At 45.6% G+C, this 19,748-nt stretch overlaps 1 protein-coding gene across 1 annotated transcript; it reads left to right on the top strand.

The window, feature by feature from the left end:
• Positions 1-3,851: 3,851 nt before the first annotated feature.
• LOC143287867 (uncharacterized) lies at positions 3,852-8,507 on the top strand. The gene is made up of 2 exons (XM_076596104.1): positions 3,852-4,133; positions 4,335-8,507. Exons 1-2 carry the CDS (start codon positions 3,852-3,854, stop codon positions 8,505-8,507), a joined length of 4,455 nt encoding a protein of 1,484 aa, XP_076452219.1.
• Positions 8,508-19,748: the final 11,241 nt, after the last annotated feature.

Raw genomic sequence — 19,748 nt, 5'->3', positions numbered from 1 at the left:
AAAAAAAAAAATATATATATATATATCTCTCCGTTCAGACATCCCCCATCGTGATGTGCGTCCACGCACATGGCAACCTCGCGGTCGACAATCAGTGGCCGCAAAGGAGACCTGCCTTCCCCAATCCCCCGCCACCCACCTACCACCAACCACCCCACCATCCCTGTACTACCACCCTCCCGGCTTTGGTCCTTAATCCCAAATCTCCCATCCTTCCTCCTCCTACCTCTGTTCACCCTCATTACCCACCACGAGGAGCACTTCCACTGTCAAGAGACGGGAACGCCACAGGCCGGGACGTTCCTGACTATCACCCAGGCCGCAACGCCAGTGATCTTCGACCACCGCCTTCCTCCTCCGCCTGGCCCGGCGGGCATGATGCGGAGTGTGCCTTCTGTTGGTTCACTCCACTCACTAGCTGTACACTACCTCAACATGGCGCGGCGGCCCAGCTGTGTACACAGCAAACCACAGTGTATTAGATGTTCTAGATGTTAAGGTTGTATTAGTATGCGTGTGTGTGCAGGTAGATAAGTGTGTGCAAGGAAGAGTGCGAATATGACCGCGCGTGATCGCGTGTAAACGAGCGTGAATAAATGCGTGAATTTGTGTGTATGACGGCCCTTGTCGCTGAACTCTGCCTTCAAGTGCCGAGCTTTTTGGTGCATACATAATCTTGATTGTCCGAAAAAAATTTTTTCTCTTTTTTTTTTCTACAACTGAAGTGGTGCGACCGTTTTCCCTTGTGGAGTGTTTCGATTCCTTAAGGTCCGTTTATACAGAGCGCGAACGCGAACGCGTCCAACGCGAACACGAACGCGAACGCGACTTTTGAGCAGTTTTGCCATTCAAATAGAGCACGAACCCGAACGCGGAAAACCGTCGACGGCTTTCGAGGCGGCTCGTCTTTTTCTTGCTGTGAGAGATAAAATTTGGTCATTTGGAATCATGGCGCAGGTAGAGAGTCAGACACGGAGGAGATCATAGTACTTGTCAGTCCGACTTTCTGTCCAATTGCTTTCCATATGTCTCTTTTTTTCATGATGTCTTTGTAATCTTTGTCTGCTTTGTCATACAGTACATGATTCTTCTCAATTTCAAGAATCATGGCTTCTGTCTTGTCCATTGTCTTGTCCATTCTTCTCCAAACTTCACAAGCAAAGTAGACTGACGCTAGTGCCTAGCCTTTTCTTGGAACGGTCAGGCGTACAAGTTTCTATTTGTGGAAATGATGCAAGGGAAGTACCTGCTGATTGGTTGATAGCAAAAAAGCCGCGCGACCTTCTGAGAAAATTCGCTCTGGGGGCAATCAAGGCGGTCGTTCGCGCGAACAAAAATTTGTTCGCGTTCGCGTTCGCACTCTATTTGAACGGTTCCTCTACAAATGACTAAAATATTCCAGGACGAAAACCGCGTTCGCTTTCGCGTTCGCGTTCGCGCTCTGTATAAACGGACCTTTACACTCCTTTTTCTCTTGTCTCATCATTTCTCTCTCTCTCTCTCTTTAAATCTATGCTCCGATTGCAAGTACCGCTGGACCTGTGCCGGACACTGTCAACAAATTTCAACCAGTTGTGGACACGTGTGAAAAACTACCGAACACTGCCAACACCAGTCAAACTTGGCGCTGTGAGACAACTGAAGTGAAACTGTGTTGAATACTATTTCGATTGTTTTTTTTTCCTTTTATCCCTTAGTTTTTCATTGCGTATTTTAATTTCTTATTTTTTCTGGTGTTGATTGTTATATTTAATGTCTTGTACTGATTAATTAGTTGAACTTTGAATGTCTTGTATTAATTAGTTGAACTGCTGAGTGTATTATGATTGTCGCGTGCGACAGTGTAGCGTTGAAAAAAAAAAAAGAGAAGGAATTTGGGTCAACTTGACCCCTTGAATACGTCATGATTTTCGCTGTTTGCTTTGTTTTGTTTTTTCTTGTTCCCTTCTTTCTTTCTTTATTTCTATGCGTGCGTGCACATGTGCGTGTGTACGCGTGAATGAGCGTGTGCTCCTTCCCTCCCTCTAGTCCGCTCAGGTTGATGTTTTCCTTTTCTCGTGCATGCATATCTGCCGGTTGTTTAGCTCAACTACAAGTTTGATAAGGACAATTCATACGGAATCTACCTCGACGGGTCAGATCAACTGGGGAAGAACAGTGTGTTTTGCGGGCTTCGCGCCGACGGCCAAGAGTTTCACTTCGACTTGGCTCTAAACACGAACCTGTTGTCCGACGATTTTGTTGTGGGGTACTGGGGTGGAAATGGAAGCATGCATCGCAGCAAGGAATTGTGGGACCGGAAGAAGAGAGGGACCAACGGTCGTCAACGCCGCACTAGTCACTGTTCCTGCTCCATTCGTTTTGGAGTGAGGGGTTGTTTTTTTTTTTACCGATTCAGTTCGGGTTTGGGGCCTCCAGTGCCACTACATTTCCTGGGTCCATGTCCGACCAGGAGGTCTGGAATTACGTCCTAGTTCCAGGGATTTAATCTCCCGTATTATTTTTTTTCACGAGCTCTTGAGGTGAGTCAGGTTAGAATGGTGAAGAATGCTAGTTTTGTTTTTATTTTTCTATAGACAGGGAGCGACCGTTGACATATATTTCAGGTTTTTGGTGTTGTTGTTATTATTGCATTTTGAGATACATACTTTAATTTCAGTGCAGTGTGCCCCTGCTAATCCTTGTGGATTCTGATTTATGGATATCTGTGTGCACACATTCTGTTATTGTTTTTTTTTTTTTTTTTTTTTTTTTTTTTTTTACGGTTGTATTAAGGCGTTCAGCTGTACATGTGAGTGTGTGCGAAACCCCTCTGTGTGTCTGCTTTAGCACATGTACTGTTTTTTGTTGTTGTTTTTTTATTTTTGCTTGACTCTTCACTCGAGTCTTTTTACAGCTCTGAAGAGTGGTCCGCCGTTGTCCTGGACATCCACATCCCTCCCTGCACCCGTGATACCCTGAGACTGTCACAAGGGTGTCCCCAACGTATACAACAATCGCCGCTTTACACCCCCTGTCTACAGAAAGACTAGAACTCCCAGTGGTCGCCGGCATCGTGCGTTGTTTGTGACAAGGACCTGTGTGTTCGGAACTAATGCGAGTCGTACATGGACGGTAGAGGATGCGTGTGTATGTGTGAGAGCAGTGCATAAGAGGGGTGAGTGTACGTGTTCGAGCGAATGTGATTTACTCATTTATTTTTCCCTCATTCCCACTTATGATGTGGCGATTTGAATTAGCGGGTTAGTAAGTTTGGGGAGTGGAGGGGGTATTAAGGGAAATAGTTAGGCCCCACTGCTGTTTTGGTTGTCAGTATATCCGTGTGAGTGAGTGAATAAAGTGTGGTATTATGTACAAATTCTTGGTGTTGGCTGCATTTAATTGAGCGTGCGAGGATCCGGAGACCCATTTTTCTTAAATTTTCTTTTATTAGATTGCGCGGGGCCTGTCGGGTTGTAGGTGGGTCCTCAACCTCGAACGGTCACGTGACAATTTTTGGGGGCTCGTCCGGGATCTTCCACTTCCCGATCGCCGCTCGCAGCTTTCACTAAGTAGTTTGTATTATCCAGGTTATTTATTTATTTATTTATTTTGTAACTGGCAATGTTTTGTTTTTATTATATGTGGGAAGCTAGAGTGGGAAGTTAACAGTATTTTTTTTTTCCACTCACTGGGGTTTAGGGTGTCTATTCCACGGGGGGTACCCTGTATCTACACTGACTGCTCCTCATAAACAGTTTTTGAAGAACACAAGGGGTGATAGCTATTCGTAGTGGTAACTCAGCATTTCCGTGTTTAACTTCTTCATAATCCCCTGGTTTTGTTTGTGCATAGTGTCAGGGTCCGTTACGATGGCTTCCAAGTATGTCATGGGAAAAGATTCATCCCAAGGACCGGTTACAAGGTCAGCTGCGGTCTCAGGCAAGAAAGAAGTGGTCGGTGTCGGGGAGGGTTCTCCCTTTTTGAAAACTCTGGGCCCTGGCTCGGGAATTTCTCGGCAGTCCCCTAAGTGGATCAAGGAGATGATGGAGGCACAGTATAACACCCCTCCAGTCACTTCCACAATGGTTTGGACAAATGTCACCACTCCTGGGGGAGCTTTTACAGGCCCAAGGTTCCCCAGTCCTTCACAGGTACGTTCTCAGATAACTACCTCAGGCACTGGGTACGTCACTGGCACTCCTGGGGTTATGACCTCGCGGGTTTCAGAGTCTAACACGCATGATAATACCTCCATGGTGGGGGGCGACGTTACATCCCTCATTCTGTATTTGGAGAGAAAGGAGGAGATGCGTCGACAAGATGAGGAGAGGAAAGAAGAGATACGTCGACAGGAGGAGGAGAGGAAGGAGGAGATGCGTCGACAGGAGGAGATGGAGCTCCGGCAGTTAGAGCGAGAAAGATTCGAGCTTTTGGCTCAAAGCCTTGCTCAGCGGCCTAGCCGAGAGGAGTCCCCGGCAGCGAGACTGCCCACTTTCGCCCCTCCAAGGCTGACTCTTCCTGAGTTGCGGCCAGGCGACGATGTCGATGATTTTTTGGATCATTTCGAAGCAGTCGCTGACTCCTATAACATGGCAGAAGAGACTCGATCGCTTTACTTGATTAGTTCCTTGACAGGAAAGGCCCGGGAGGCATTTAACAACTTACCTCCGGAGAGTTCTTATACTGATCTGAAAGCGGCGCTTCGCCGTCAGTTCAGGATATCTCCTGAAGCTTACCGTAAAAAGTTTAGGGAGATACGCAAAGCCGGAAGTGAGTCCTTCATCCAGTTTGGGATTCGTCTTAAGCGCACGCTCGAGCACTGGGAAACCATGTCCGGAATGGCACTGAGGGACTTGATTCTCATTGAGCAGCTTCTCAGCACTGTGACAGACGACCTGGCTGTGTGTATCAGGGATGAAGGCCTTAGAACGTTCCAGGAAGTCATAGAGAGGGCCGAACGCTTTGCGGAAGCTAGAAGGGGAATCAGGGTCTTCAAGACCAGTGCAGGTTCTCTAGGTGGGGGACTCAAGTCTTCGCCCATGCCGAAGCGTGGGAACCTAAGCTATTCTCAGCATCCGTTGGCTGAACAATCACCGCATTCAGTTGTTCCGCCTCGTGGCAGCATGGCGTCTGCCCCTAAGTCGGCCACTGCACCGGGTAAGGGGGGCAATCAGTGTTTTTATTGTGGCGATGGGGGACATTACAAGCGCGACTGTCCAAAGTTAAAGAGAGACCGGAGGCAACAAGCGGCAGTCGGCCACACACACGAGAGTTGCGCTTTAGCAACTGTACCTGTGTTCAGCGCTGAACAACAAGGTGACCAAGGAGGAATGGGGCCTACCTGTTCTGTGTTTCTCAGCCTCGTAGAGGATCGGATAGTCGATTCTATTCGAGACTCTGGCGCTACATGCACTTTCGTTGACGAGAGTGTGGTACCTCCTGACGCCGAGAAAGGAGGAACATGTCAGGTGACTGGAGTTGAAAAGTCCTTCAACGCTGTCCGTCCTTATGTTAAGGTACAGGTTGCTACACCGTACTTTAAAGGAGCTGTGTGGGCTGTGGCACTCCGGAATCCTGCATATACACTGCTCATTGGTAACAACGTGCTTTTCGCAGACGGTACACGACAGGGGGTGTCGACACAGCTACCCAGGGAGGTGCTGGCAGCAGTAACCACACGAGCGATGGCAAGGGATCAGGCGCCCGTCTTACAGCCTACTCAGGGACCGGTGACAGACGCAGTAGCTCTCCACACGGATAGGGAGACCGTCCGTCGTCTTCAGGCCAGAGACCACACCCTGCAGCAACTGAGACAAGCGACAACTCCCAATATCAACACAGAACGGGAGGGTAAGGCATCTTACACAATGCATGACGGTCTCTTGTTCCGTGTGTTCCACAAGAACGGGGAGCACCTCAAGCAACTGGTGGTACCTCTGGGCCTCAGGCGCACTGTTCTCTCCCTAGGGCATGACATACCCATGGCGGGGCATTTGGGAGTTCGGCGGACACAAGAGCGAGTGTGGCAACACTTCTACTGGCCTGGCATGTGCAAGGATGTCCGCCAGTACTGTCGGTCGTGTGACGTCTGGCAGCGTACTTCTCCGCGTGGTAAGAACCAGCGTGTGCCGTTAGGTACTGTCCCTCTTGTGTCAGAACCCTTCCAGAAAGTGGGAGTGGACATCGTAGGTCCAATCACTCCAGCCTCTGCGCGGGGCAATCGTTACATTCTGGTGGTCGTTGATTACGCCACACGTTACCCAGAAGCCGTTGCGTTGAAGGGAATTGATTCTGTCACAGTTGCAGACGCACTGTGGCAAATGTGGACCCGAGTGGGAGTACCCTCGGAGGTACTCACAGACAGAGGTACCAAGTTCACAAGTGACGTGATGGCTCAGGTAAACCGGTTGTTGGGGATCCATGGCAGAACTACGACTCCGTACCATGCACAGGCAAACGGTCTTGTCGAGCGTTTCAACGCCACCCTGAAGAAAATGATCCAACGCCTCTGTATTGAGAAGCCCAAGGATTGGGATCTGTTCATTCCGGCCGTCCTGTTTGCGTTCAGGGAAGTGCCACAGGAGTCCCTGCGGTTTTCTCCCTTTGAGCTTCTGTATGGCCGCACGGTCAGGGGGCCCATGGCTCTTTTGCGCCAGCTGTGGACCAAGGAAGCGTCATCGCCTCCAGAAACCCTCACGGAGGTAGAGTACGTGGTGGATCTGCGCAATCGGCTGGAAGAGACCTGCAGGCTGGCACGAGAGAACCTGCAGCAAGCAGCCACCAAGTACAAGCGACAGTATGATAAAAAAGCCCGTGAGCGATGGTTCGAGGTAGGAGACGAAGTCTTGCTGCTCTTACCAGAGAAAAAGAACAAGCTCGAAATTGCTTGGCAGGGCCCCTACAGGGTGATAGAGCGGGTGGGCGACTGGGATTACCGTATTGCGGTCAAAGGAACCCCACGACTCTATCATGCCAATCTGCTGAAGCGGTACACCCGGAGAGAGGAGTGTTCCGCAGCTGTAGCCCCAGTGGTCATAGAAGAAACAGAAGATGACCACACAGGCTCTTTCAGCTCACAGGGGATTCCACTTCTACCCCTGCAAGCAGAAGAGACATGGAAAGATGTCTCTGTCCACACAAACCTCACTTCTTCACAGCAGCGGGAAATCATGGATATCTGTCAGAGTGCTAGTAGCGTTCTCACCGACCTTCCCCTCAGGTGCACCGTAGGGGAGTGTGAGCTGGTTCTGGAGGACATTACACCAGTACGAGTCCGCCAGTACCCACTGCCCCACTCACAGTATGACGTAATCAGAGAGGAGGTCCAATCCATGCTGAAGATGGGAGTGATTGAGCCTGCCACGTCACCTTACTCTGCACCCATCGTACTAGTCAAAAAGAAAGACGGGAAGGTTCGCTTCTGTGTGGACTTTCGCCGTCTCAACCGGGTACTACGCTTTGATGCAGAACCGTTGCCCGATGTCAACCAGATTTTTGCAAAGCTGAACCATGCCAAGTACTTTTCTAAACTCGACTTAGCTAAAGGGTATTGGCAGATACCCATGAAAGAGAGTGACCGACCCAAGACCGCATTCACGACGCCACAGGGTCAGTTTCAGTGGCTGGTGATGCCGTTCGGGCTGAAAACGGCCGGTGCGATTTTTAGTCGCATCATGCGAAGAGTTCTGGGACCACTGCAGTTAGATGACGCCCATAACTTTATGGATGATCTGCTTCTGGCCACCGGTACTTGGGATCGTCACACCGAAGTTCTGCAGCGGATACTCTGCCGCCTACAGGAGGTACAGCTGTCGGCGAGACCTACTAAGTGCCAGCTTGGCTGTCCAGAAATCAGCTTTCTTGGACACCACCTCCAGGGTGGTCAGCTGCACCCAGAACAGGACAAGGTAGCAAAAATCCGGGAAGCACACCCTCCTGCCACAAAGAAGGAGCTGCATGCCTTCCTTGGACTGGCTGGCTATTACAGGCGTTTCGTGCCTAAGTTCTCAGAAACAGCCCTATCTCTGACCAACAAGACCAAGGGCAGTGAGCCCAACAAAGTTCTGTGGTCGGATGAGTGTCAGAAAGCCTTTGACAAGTTAAAAGAAGCACTCATCAACCCCCCAGTGCTGGTCCTTCCCGACCCTAGCAAAACATTTGTGCTACGGACAGACGCCTCAGGGTTGGGCCTTGGGGCCGTGCTTCTTCAGGATCACGGTGAAGGACTACAACCCATAGCTTTCGCCAGCAAGAAGCTCAGTGGAGCTGAACAGCGGTACCACACCATAGAGCAGGAGGCACTGGCAGTGGTTTGGGGTATACGGAAGTTCTATCCCTACCTGTACGGAAGGCATTTTGTGCTTGAGAGCGACCATCATCCTCTCAAGTATCTGCACCGTATCCGTCCCGTCAGTCGACGTCTCATGGGATGGGCTGTGGAGCTCCAGTCTCACAGCTTCACCTTCAGACACATCAAGGGTGTCGACAACTTGGGGGCAGACTACCTGAGTAGGACTGGGCAGTAACTGGAGGTTTGACTCATGCTGAGTCGCTACACCGGGGTTGACCGGTGTGTTAGCCTTGTCCCACTGTTTCTCCATGCGATGCAGATTTAGCCCTAGCGGATGGTTGGAATGCTTGATCCGTTGGTCTGTTGAGCGGGGACAGTGCACAGCGTTTACCATTTCTTGTGTTTTGTTTCACATAATTATTTTACAATTCAAGTAATTGACGAAGCATGTCAACCGTGCATGACTGTAAGTGTGAATCTCAGATTTGAGATCGACACTTTTAAGGAGGGGGGAAACTGTCGCGTGCGACAGTGTAGTGTTGAAAAAAAAAAAGAGAAGGAATTTGGGTCAACTTGACCCCTTGAATACGTCATGATTTTCGCTGTTTGCTTTGTTTTGTTTTTTCTTGTTCCCTTCTTTCTTTCTTTATTTCTATGCGTGCGTGCACATGTGCGTGTGTACGCGCGAATGAGCGTGTGCTCCTTCCCTCCCTCTAGTCCGCTCAGGTTGATGTTTTCCTTTTCTCGTGCATGCATATCTGCCGGTTGTTTAGCTCAACTACAAGTTTGATAAGGACAATTCATACGGAATCTACCTCGACGGGTCAGATCAACTGGGGAAGAACAGTGTGTTTTGCGGGCTTCGCGCCGACGGCCAAGAGTTTCACTTCGACTTGGCTCTAAACACGAACCTGTTGTCCGACGATTTTGTTGTGGGGTACTGGGGTGGAAATGGAAGCATGCATCGCAGCAAGGAATTGTGGGACCGGAAGAAGAGAGGGACCAACGGTCGTCAACGCCGCACTAGTCACTGTTCCTGCTCCATTCGTTTTGGAGTGAGGGGTTGTTTTTTTTTTTACCGATTCAGTTCGGGTTTGGGGCCTCCAGTGCCACTACATTTCCTGGGTCCATGTCCGACCAGGAGGTCTGGAATTACGTCCTAGTTCCAGGGATTTAATCTCCCGTATTATTTTTTTTCACGAGCTCTTGAGGTGAGTCAGGTTAGAATGGTGAAGAATGCTAGTTTTGTTTTTATTTTTCTATAGACAGGGAGCGACCGTTGACATATATTTCAGGCTTTTGGTGTTGTTGTTATTATTGCATTTTGAGATACATACTTTAATTTCAGTGCAGTGTGCCCCTGCTAATCCTTGTGGATTCTGATTTATGGATATCTGTGTGCACACATTCTGTTATTGTTTTTTTTTGTTTTTTTTTACGGTTGTATTAAGGCGTTCAGCTGTACATGTGAGTGTGTGCGAAACCCCTCTGTGTGTCTGCTTTAGCACATGTACTGTTTTTTGTTGTTTTTTTATTTTTGCTTGACTCTTCACTCGAGTCTTTTTACAGCTCTGAAGAGTGGTCCGCCGTTGTCCTGGACATCCACATCCCTCCCTGCACCCGTGATACCCTGAGACTGTCACAAGGGTGTCCCCAACGTATACAACAATCGCCGCTTTACACCCCCTGTCTACAGAAAGACTAGAACTCCCAGTGGTCGCCGGCATCGTGCGTTGTTTGTGACAAGGACCTGTGTGTTCGGAACTAATGCGAGTCGTACATGGACGGTAGAGGATGCGTGTGTATGTGTGAGAGCAGTGCATAAGAGGGGTGAGTGTACGTGTTCGAGCGAATGTGATTTACTCATTTATTTTTCCCTCATTCCCACTTATGATGTGGCGATTTGAATTAGCGGGTTAGTAAGTTTGGGGAGTGGAGGGGGTATTAAGGGAAATAGTTAGGCCCCACTGCTGTTTTGGTTGTCAGTATATCCGTGTGAGTGAGTGAATAAAGTGTGGTATTATGTACAAATTCTTGGTGTTGGCTGCATTTAATTGAGCGTGCGAGGATCCGGAGACCCATTTTTCTTAAATTTTCTTTTATTAGATTGCGCGGGGCCTGTCGGGTTGTAGGTGGGTCCTCAACCTCGACCGGTCACGTGACAATGATATACTGATTGTGTTTTGTTTGTACCTTTGCCAGGTGGGTTTTTTTTTTTCCTGTTGGCAACTTATTTTCATTATTCATCAAAGAAAAAAAAAAATGAACACAAGCCAAAATGTATGACCATCTAAAGACGGCCTTCGAATCACACATTTAGTATAAATCACGCAGTTAACAGAACTACAGAAATAACCTCTCTGTTAAGTAACCATGGAAAACTTTTTCATATACTTGGTCTTGGTTCAGAGGCTCTGAATCAAGACTCTCGGAACATATCAGTGATGCTGAGATGTACATCCCAGGCTATAACGTTATCCATAATGACCCTACAAAAGCCAGGGAGACTGGTCTCCTCCTCTATGACAGCGAATCCCTCACATTTAAGCGTCTATCATATCTTGAATAGATGTAGAATCTATGTGGATAGAAGTCAAACTGAAAAGCACCCCTTTCATTTTAATCGCTTTCTGTTACAGAAATCCGGCAGAACGGGTAAACTGGTTCGATAGATTCACCGCAATGATGGACGCGGCCACGTTAGAATCAAAGGAAATCATCTTACTTGGAGATTTCAAAACAGATCTTACCAAAGCCAATACACACTCGACAGTGGAACGCGACAATAAGTCTGTTTAATCTGCATCAATTAATCAACACACCCACCAGAGTTACGCACAATTCAGAGACGCTCATAGATCACATATACACTTCCAATAAGAACAATATATTAGAAGCTTGCGTTCCGATATTCAACTGCAGTGATCACTACCCAGTTTGCGTCACATGGGGAAAAAAGGGAGTAAAAATTCCCAAATCAGGCCATAAGACAATAATATATCGTTGCTACTCTAAATTTAATGAGCAGCTCTTTATAAGTGATGTGAGTAGCTCCAAACTTTCATCGCCGTATACTGATGATGATATAACAAACCCCGATCTAGCAATAGAACAGTGGATCGAAATATTTTCAGAAATATATAATAAACACGTCCCATTGAAAACAATAAGAGTTAAACACACTCCTAAACCAGCTTGGTGTTCCAAAGAGTTGAAAGAGGCAGGCTACATATTAGAGACTATATTAAAGAGCAGGGATACCACGAAGAATCGAACAAATTGAGAAATGCAATAAACTCGCAAAAGCGCAAAGAAAGGAGAAAATATTACCGAGAATTATTATCCTCGAAAGAAAACCCTAAATCAGTGTGACAAGCTATAAACCAACTCACCAACATGCAATCTTCGTCAAAATCAACTGTGATGAAAGACGTTTCTGTGAATCAACTAAATACACACTTTTCCACTATAGCCAAGAAAATTATTACCACAAATTACACAAAACTGAAAGACCTTGAAAAATTAAAATTGTATTGTCGTAATAAAAACACTTCAATTAAATTGAATATTCCACCCATAATAGTAATTGAAGTCTATAACTACCTTATCCAACTAAAACAGACAGGAACCCGCGGACTGGATGGCATCGACAGCAGAATTCTTAAACTAGCCGCTTCAGTTATCACGGACACATTAACGTACATTTTTAATCTGTGTATTGACAAAAACTACTTTCCGAACGCATTTAAGAAAGCGAAAGTTATTCCTATTTACAAATCAGGGGAAACCACCGATCCTCCAAACTACAGGCCAATTTCCATTATTTCTATTCTTTCAAAACCACTGGAAAAGCACATAAACAAGCATATTTCGCATCACTTTGATGTCAATGAGCTTTTACATCCAGCTCAGTCCGGTTTCAGACGAAAGCATTCATGCCACACAGCATTGATAAACCTTATAGATGACTGGCTTACCGACGTCAATAACAATATTATACTGTGGTGTTTTATTCCTTGATTTAAAAAAAAAGCATTTGATGTGATAGACCACAACCTCTTATTTAGAAAACTTGAACTATATGGTATGTCAACCAATTGTCTTAGTTTGCTTGAATCCTATATGACAAACAGACGACAATGCGTGACAATGAGTACATCAATCTCCGCACCAACAACACTTGATTATGGCATTCCTCAGGGGTCTATTCTAGGCCCTTTACTATTTTCTATATATATATTTACGACCTACCACTCCATATGAAATCCGTCTGCGAACTTTTTGCGGATGATACAACAATCCACACTTCTCATACTGACATTGTCGCTCTTGCAAAAGATTTACAAGAAAGTACTGATGAGCTCGTTGGATGGACCGAACTAAACCACATGTCTCTTCACCCTCAAAAAACAAAATGCATGTTAATCACAACCAGACAAAAGAGGCAAAACACTGTACATAATTTTCCTGCCATCCAAATTAAAGGTGAGCCTATTGAACAGGTCAGTGATCACAAAGTTCTGGGGATCATAACTGACAACAATCTCACTTGGAATCCTCACATAAATTCCCTTTGCAAAAAGACAGCCCAGAAAACCCATCAACTATCCAAAATCAAACATTTCCTTGACCTTCATTCACGGAAATTATTTTTTCAAGCACATATCCAGTCTACAATAGATTATGCATCAACACTATGGGATTCCGCAAGTGCGAACACCATGAAGCCATTACAGAATCTTCATAAACGGGGGCTCAAGCTGGTACTCCTGAAAAAGACTTCCCTTTTAGACTCAGACTATAAACAAGCGAATATTCTCCCACTGATCCGTAGATTTGAGTACAATAAAGGAATCATGATGCAAAAGATTATGACAGGTAATGCACCACCAACATTAATAGACAAATTTTCTGTAAATTCTTCACTGAGGAATCCATATCCCAATTCCAAGAATTGACTTGTTCAAATCCAGTCTGGTATACTCAGGCGCCACCCTATGGAACTCACTCCCAGAAACAATTAAACAACACCATTGCCCAACCACCTTCAAAAAACATTGCCGATCCCACCTTATGCCACGATGTGTAATGTAAATGGTTCATTTTAATGATACTGTTTGTCAAATGTGTATGGTTGACTGATAACCTACCTCACCCTCCATCCCCCACTTTGATCTGTATAGCGGTGTGTGTTGTGTGTGTTGTTTCCTTCATTTGGTTCATTTTTCCTATACTTTTTACTAACACCATGCTTGTACCTGTATGCCGTGTGTGTGTGTGTGTGTGTGTGTGTGTGTGTGTGTGTGTGTGTGTGTGTGTGTGTGTTGTTTGTTTTTTGTTTTGTTTTGTTTTATTTTATTATATTATTATTATTATTTAAAAAAACTAATTTAACTTTATTTTATTTTATTTTTTCTTCCCTGTTATGTATCTCTACTAACACCATGCTTTCATTTTATTTAGTATTGTGGAGTGTAGACCCTATTCAGGGCGGGGACTGGATGTAAAAAAGCACACTAATGCTTATCTATTATCCTCTCTCTCTTTGTATTGTCTACTTTGTTGATACGGATTGACTCTTGGTGTGTACGGTTGCCCAGGTTCCCCCCCCCCGCCCCCCACCTCATCATATTATATTGCACTCCTGTTTTTTATGTGTGTGAATTGAAGTATTATTTTATAATATTTCATTCGTTTGTAATGCATGTTACTTCTGTTTGCTTCTTCGGTTCTTTCATTTCCTTCCATTAAATGTAGTTATATATTCATGCATTAGTTGCCAGTTGCTCCATTGTCAATTCGATGTATTGATGTATGTGTACCGATAAGCGCATAGTCCTTATATATATGTATAACACACACACACACACACACAGATATATATATATATCTGTGTGTGTGTGTGTGTGTGTGTGTGTGTTGATTAGATGATACAATGCATGTTACTTTGTCTTTCCTTACTGACCTGCTGTTCTCAATATTTATAACACGTTCCATGCCGTTATTTGAGGTTATCTATCCATCAGGTTATATTGTTTTATTCTCTCTCTCTCTCTTTCTCTCTCAGTCTTTCTCTCTCTCTGAGTCTCCCTCTCCCTCTGTGTGTCTATCGGTCTGTCTCTCTTTCGTTCACATGTGACATTTTTATTCTCAAACTATTTTATATGTTGAATTATGCTTCCTTTGGCAATGAGCCCCACCCCCTCCTCTGCCTGTTATTGCTATATGTATTTTTTAATTTTTAAAATTTTTTATTAGACTTACCGTTTTATATTCACATTAGTATAGTATTTGTTAACATACACAATGTATGCTTATGTGTGCGTAAGTGTAGTGCGCGCGCGCGCGCGGGCGCGCGCGCGCGCGCGCGCGTGTGTGTGTGTGTGTGTGTGAGAGAGAGTGTACTATGTGTGTGTCAGTTCTGCGTGTTTTTTTTTTTTTTTTTTCTTATGTCGATCAGTAAATATTATGTAGTATTGTGTATTGTATACCGTGCCCTGTTTCATGGCGGGGACTGGATGAAAAAAAGCGGCACGCCAGTGCTTATCTATTATCCTCGATAATAAAGAATTTGTCTTGACGGTCTTGTCTTTTATGAACTGTAAATCGGAATTTAGATCAGTTAGGCTGTCTTCGCAACTTTTGGCCACTGAAGAAAGAAAGGCGATGCCAGAGCAGTCTCAGTGGCAGAAGCAAAGTTCAATTTTACGACTGAAAACTGATCGAGTGGAAAAAAAAAATCACACTTTTGATATTTTGATGTGTAGACGGTCGTGTATATCATTAATGTTTGCGTTTGTGTGCACGGGACACATTATAGAAATGCTTACATTGTGATGTTGAGACACAGACTCGCATGACTATAGAAATGAAGCCGTGGCATCATTTTCACTGCCTGAATTGTAAAGCGTTGTCGTTCTGGTGGTCTCTGGGTGCACATGTGTATTGTTGGATACTGCACATGATGAGTCCCTCTTACTTTCAGCAGTTCGCTTTCAGGATAATTATCGCCATCGACCATACCGATCATAGTCACGTACGTGACTGACGTCAGTGTCGAAGCGAAGCCGGCCTCCGATATTACCAGTAAGCGCCGCGAGCACGCATCATGATGATGATGATGATGATGATGATGATGGTGTGTGTGTGTGTGTGTGTGTGTGTGTGCAGTCCCGGAGAGTGTGTCGTGTAGTGTGTGCGTCAGTTTCAGTTTCAGTTTCAGTAGCTCAAGGAGGCGTCACTGCGTTCGGACAAATCCATATACGCTACACCACATCTGCCAAGCAGATGCCTGACCAGCAGCGTAACCCAACGCGCTTAGTCAGGCCTTGAAAAAAAAAGAAAAAAAAAGAAAAAAGAAAAGAAAAACAAAGGGGGAATAAACAATAGATAAGCTTACATAAATAAATAAATAAATAGATAAATAATAATTATAATATAGAAAAAGGTAGTAGTAATAATAATAATAATAATAAAATAATAATAATAATAAATAAATAAATAAGACAACAATGATGATAAATAAGCAAATAAATGTAAAACATGAAGACACACATTCACACATACACCCACACATGCATAACAGATATGCACCAAACATGCAGTTTCACAGATATGAAAGCACAGTCAAATACATATAAACGTACATGAGCTCCAACACACACACACACACACACACACACCACCCACATTACCTTGCACCTCCTCTACCCCCCTCCTCCACACACTCATTTCTAGTCTACGTATCGCAGCTTCCACAGCACACACACACACACACACACACACACACAAACACACACTCACAGAGATGAACACTTACTTGTACAAGCACACACACATACGCCCCTATCTCCCCCCCCCCAAACCCCCCCCCCAACCCCCCCCCCCCCATATATATATATATATATATACGTTCCAATATCCTGTTGCTCCCACAGTGTAGGCATGCATACACTCACATACCTCATCCTCTACCCCACCTCCCCCCCGCACCCCCACCTCCCCTCACACACACACACACACACATGCACAGAACTCTCCTGACACTTGTGTACACTTACACTCTCGCGCATGCACAAACGCACTCCAAAGCACAGACCCACACATACACACAAACACACACATACACACACGCACAGAGGCTGCCACTGATTGGCCGCAAGAGGGATGGGAAAAGATTTCTGATGCCAAGAACGTGGCGTCTAGTGTGTTGCTCAGTCTATTGTATTTGGAAAAGCCCACAGAGACTCTGTTCCGTTTTGAAGAAATTTGCGCAATGTTGGTTTGGAAATGATGCCGATATTTGTTTGATTTGCAAAGCATCGTGCTCTACCTTTCATGTTAGACTTACGGCCGCTCCCTCTCTCTGCTTTTATTTCTTTGAGGCGATCGATGGTGTGATGGCCTTGTACCTGTTCTTTTTGATGTTCTTTGACTTTTCTGAGGATTTCCGATTTTCCAAGATGTAGGCCGCTCGTTGGTGTTGCGTTACCAGCAAGTCTGTCAGCTCGCTCATTTCCCTCAACACCTGCATGTCCCGGGCAGTATGACCATGTGAATTTTTTAATCTGAAAGTTGCTTATTGCCTTATGCCAACTCTGGGCTTCCCATTCCATTTTCAATTTTCTGTATGAGGTTCATTGAGTCGGTTAGAATCATGGCATGTTGGTTTCCGGGCGTATGGATGGACGATAGCCACTGGAGGGCATGTGTCGCAGCTTCAGCTTCGATCGTTAGGCTGGCGGTTGTGACTTTGTAGGCAGCATTCTCTTCCCAAATTGTTTTTCCATTTTGTTTCGCAGTGAATCCCCAACCAGATTGGTCTTTGGTGACTGAGCCATCTGTGTATATGATGATGTCCTCTTCTTTACTGTTTTCTTCTATGAGTAGCTTCACTTCCGCATCAGTTTTGCCCTCTGGCCATTCCCGACAATGTCTTCCTAGAGTGGGTGAAATGGCTGTGTTGAATAGATGGTTGAGGTTTTCGGGTTTTTTCTCCCATTCTTTTGTTTCTTTCAGGTCTTGTAGTCGGCATACTAGCTGGATTGTGTCTTCTGCTTGACCCATCCATGATCTTCCTCGTCCTAGACGGCTGCCTTTTGGTTCTTTGACTGCGTCATGCAGTGGGTTTTGAGGGTTTTCTAATGCTTTGAAATAGGTCTTGACCTGTTCTAACTTGTTTCTGGCCTGCACTGAAGGAAGGTCAAGCAGGTATCGCATGGTTTCTGTGGGCGTGTCTTTTGTTGTTCCAAGGATCAGCCTCATAGCTTCATTTTGTACTCTTTCTAATTTTAGGAGGTTGCTTTGAGACGGTGTTGTTAACCCAAGTCCGTAGTCGATCACACTGAGGACGATTGATTGGTACAGCAGGAAGAGGTGGCGTTGTTCAATACCTTTGGTTGCCATTGCTTTTAAGACTGAAAGGCCCTTTTTGCATTTGAGAACAGTATTTTCCGTGTGTTTTCTGAAGGTCAGCATCCTGTCGAAGTGTATTCCTAGGTAGCGTAAGCATTCAGTTTTCTCGATTTGTGCGTCAGTGTGAGCGTGTGCCCGGCAGAGAGAGAGAGAGAGAGAGAGAGAGAGAGAGAGAGAGAGAGAGAGAGAGAGAGTGTGTGTGTGTGTGTGTGTGTGTGTGTGTGTGCCGCGTGCGTGTGTGTGTGTGCGCGCGGCGCGCGCGCGCGCGCGTGTGTGTGTGTCTCAGTCAAACGGTTAGTTTAGTTTCCGGTTCATTATTATATTACATGGCTCAGTCAGTTGCTTTTTTTTTTTTTTAATTTTTTTTTTAGTGACTTGTGACACACAAGCGGCCGGGTCAGTGGTAGCATAGGTGCGCAGTTCAGTTCATTTCAGCAACTACTATTCGAAATGTAACGACTACGGTGCTAACAAATGACTGATTCAGCTATTGTGCTATCACTTATAACAGAAGTGTAATCTCGTAGTTCCAGAATTGCCCACTCGGCCTACCGGATGCATTCTGACTTCTTATGGATAAAACCGCGCTTTTCTGATAGTCACTGCATGGCTTTTTTTTCCTGCCACAAGGCAGTCTCGTCATCCCCCTCATGCCAGAAACATCTCTCCCAGACTCTACTGATCACTGAGTGACAAATAACGTGCTTCCTCCTAGAGTCCAAAACTGAGTGTACCAGTGTACTATGTTTCAGTATGCCGGTGAAAGGTAGCGCGCCAGAAACACTGATATGACACTCAGGCCGCCTACCATTTGACGTCTCATGAGTCACCTTTGGTGGACGGAATATCACAGGTGCGCACAGTGTACCTAGTCGGATTCACTGAAAATTAATGTCAGTGCCAGTAACTTTGTAGTCAGGTCCATGATAGTAACGTTTGTTATCAGTTGTTTTTAACACTGATATCAGTGCCGGCGCGCGTGCGCTCGGCACACCGGCACACACACACACACACCCTGCACACGCACACATACACACAAAAACCCACAACAACAACAACAACACACACACATCGCACAACTTACACAATTCGTACTACATCAAGCAGATGTGGGTCAGCATATCCCTACTGAAATGAATTTCTCCGGGCGTCTCCTGGGTTTCACACTGAGCTGAATGATCCACCAGTTACCGGGGCAGGGTTAAAAGTGCAAACTTTGCCATAGACTGCTTTAGGGATAGCCTCCCTTTTATCCCTCCAATTAAGAAAAAAAGCGGCACGCCACTGAACAACAAGTATTGCACCCTCGTCAAACCCATGCTGGTGAGGGCAGTTACTATTAGCTTAGTTATTCATCATCATCAACAACAACAACAAAAGAATGCAGCACCGCGCACTACGATCGAGATTTCTTTAGCCTGGCGCCCAAGGTGTGTCTCATTCCAGTCTTTGTTCAGACACATTCAATTTCCGAAGAGCCAGAGAGGTCTTCAACGGGGCGCCGTCCCTGCAGTGTGATTTTTCTCATCGTTTTAAGGGAGAAGAAAGAGGAGAAGAAGAAGAAGAAGAATTTGACTGAACTGAATTTTCTTAGGATAAACGGGTAAACAAAACAATGACGGTGTTATTAGTGTGTGTGTGTGTGTGTGTGTGTGTGTGTGTGTGTGTGTGTGTGCGCGCGCGCGCGTGCGCGCTTTTTCCCCGTCCAGCCCTCTGTTGGTAGGAAGTTTATGTGTGAGGGTTTTGTCTTCTTGTCTCGGTAGTCGTCGTAAGCATAAACTTTGTTTTATGAGGATGGATTGTCAAGTGGTTGTGTTCTGTCCACTGGATTGGGTTGTTTACGCTACTATGATATTGCAGAGATAGCATGCATTTAAATGTGTGGCTCATGTATAATGTCCTGTCACTCGTCTGCGAAAAAACGTTCACAGGAGGCTTGTGCGTGACTGATGGGGACGAAATTTAACGTTTGTTGTGAAAAGCAAAGGGCCTGTAGGACAGAACCTTGTGGAACACCATGTTTAAGTGTCCAGCTTGCAAAGACGAGATAACAGCAGATATA

Source organism: Babylonia areolata, chromosome 12 (genome assembly GCF_041734735.1).
Source record: "Babylonia areolata isolate BAREFJ2019XMU chromosome 12, ASM4173473v1, whole genome shotgun sequence".
Taxonomy (NCBI): domain Eukaryota; kingdom Metazoa; phylum Mollusca; class Gastropoda; order Neogastropoda; family Buccinidae; genus Babylonia; species Babylonia areolata.
The sequence above is the reverse complement of the archived record's forward strand: the minus strand, read 5'-3'. Positions and strand labels throughout refer to the sequence as shown.

Excerpts from the sequence above, each read along its gene's own strand:
- LOC143287867 (XM_076596104.1), top strand. The coding sequence starts at position 3,852 with ATGGCTTCCAAGTATGTCATGGGAAAAGATTCATCCCAAGGACCGGTT. Across the intron at positions 4,134-4,334 it reads GGTTCCCCAGTCCTTCACAG|GAGGAGGAGAGGAAGGAGGA; the intron begins GTACGTTCTCAG and ends ATACGTCGACAG.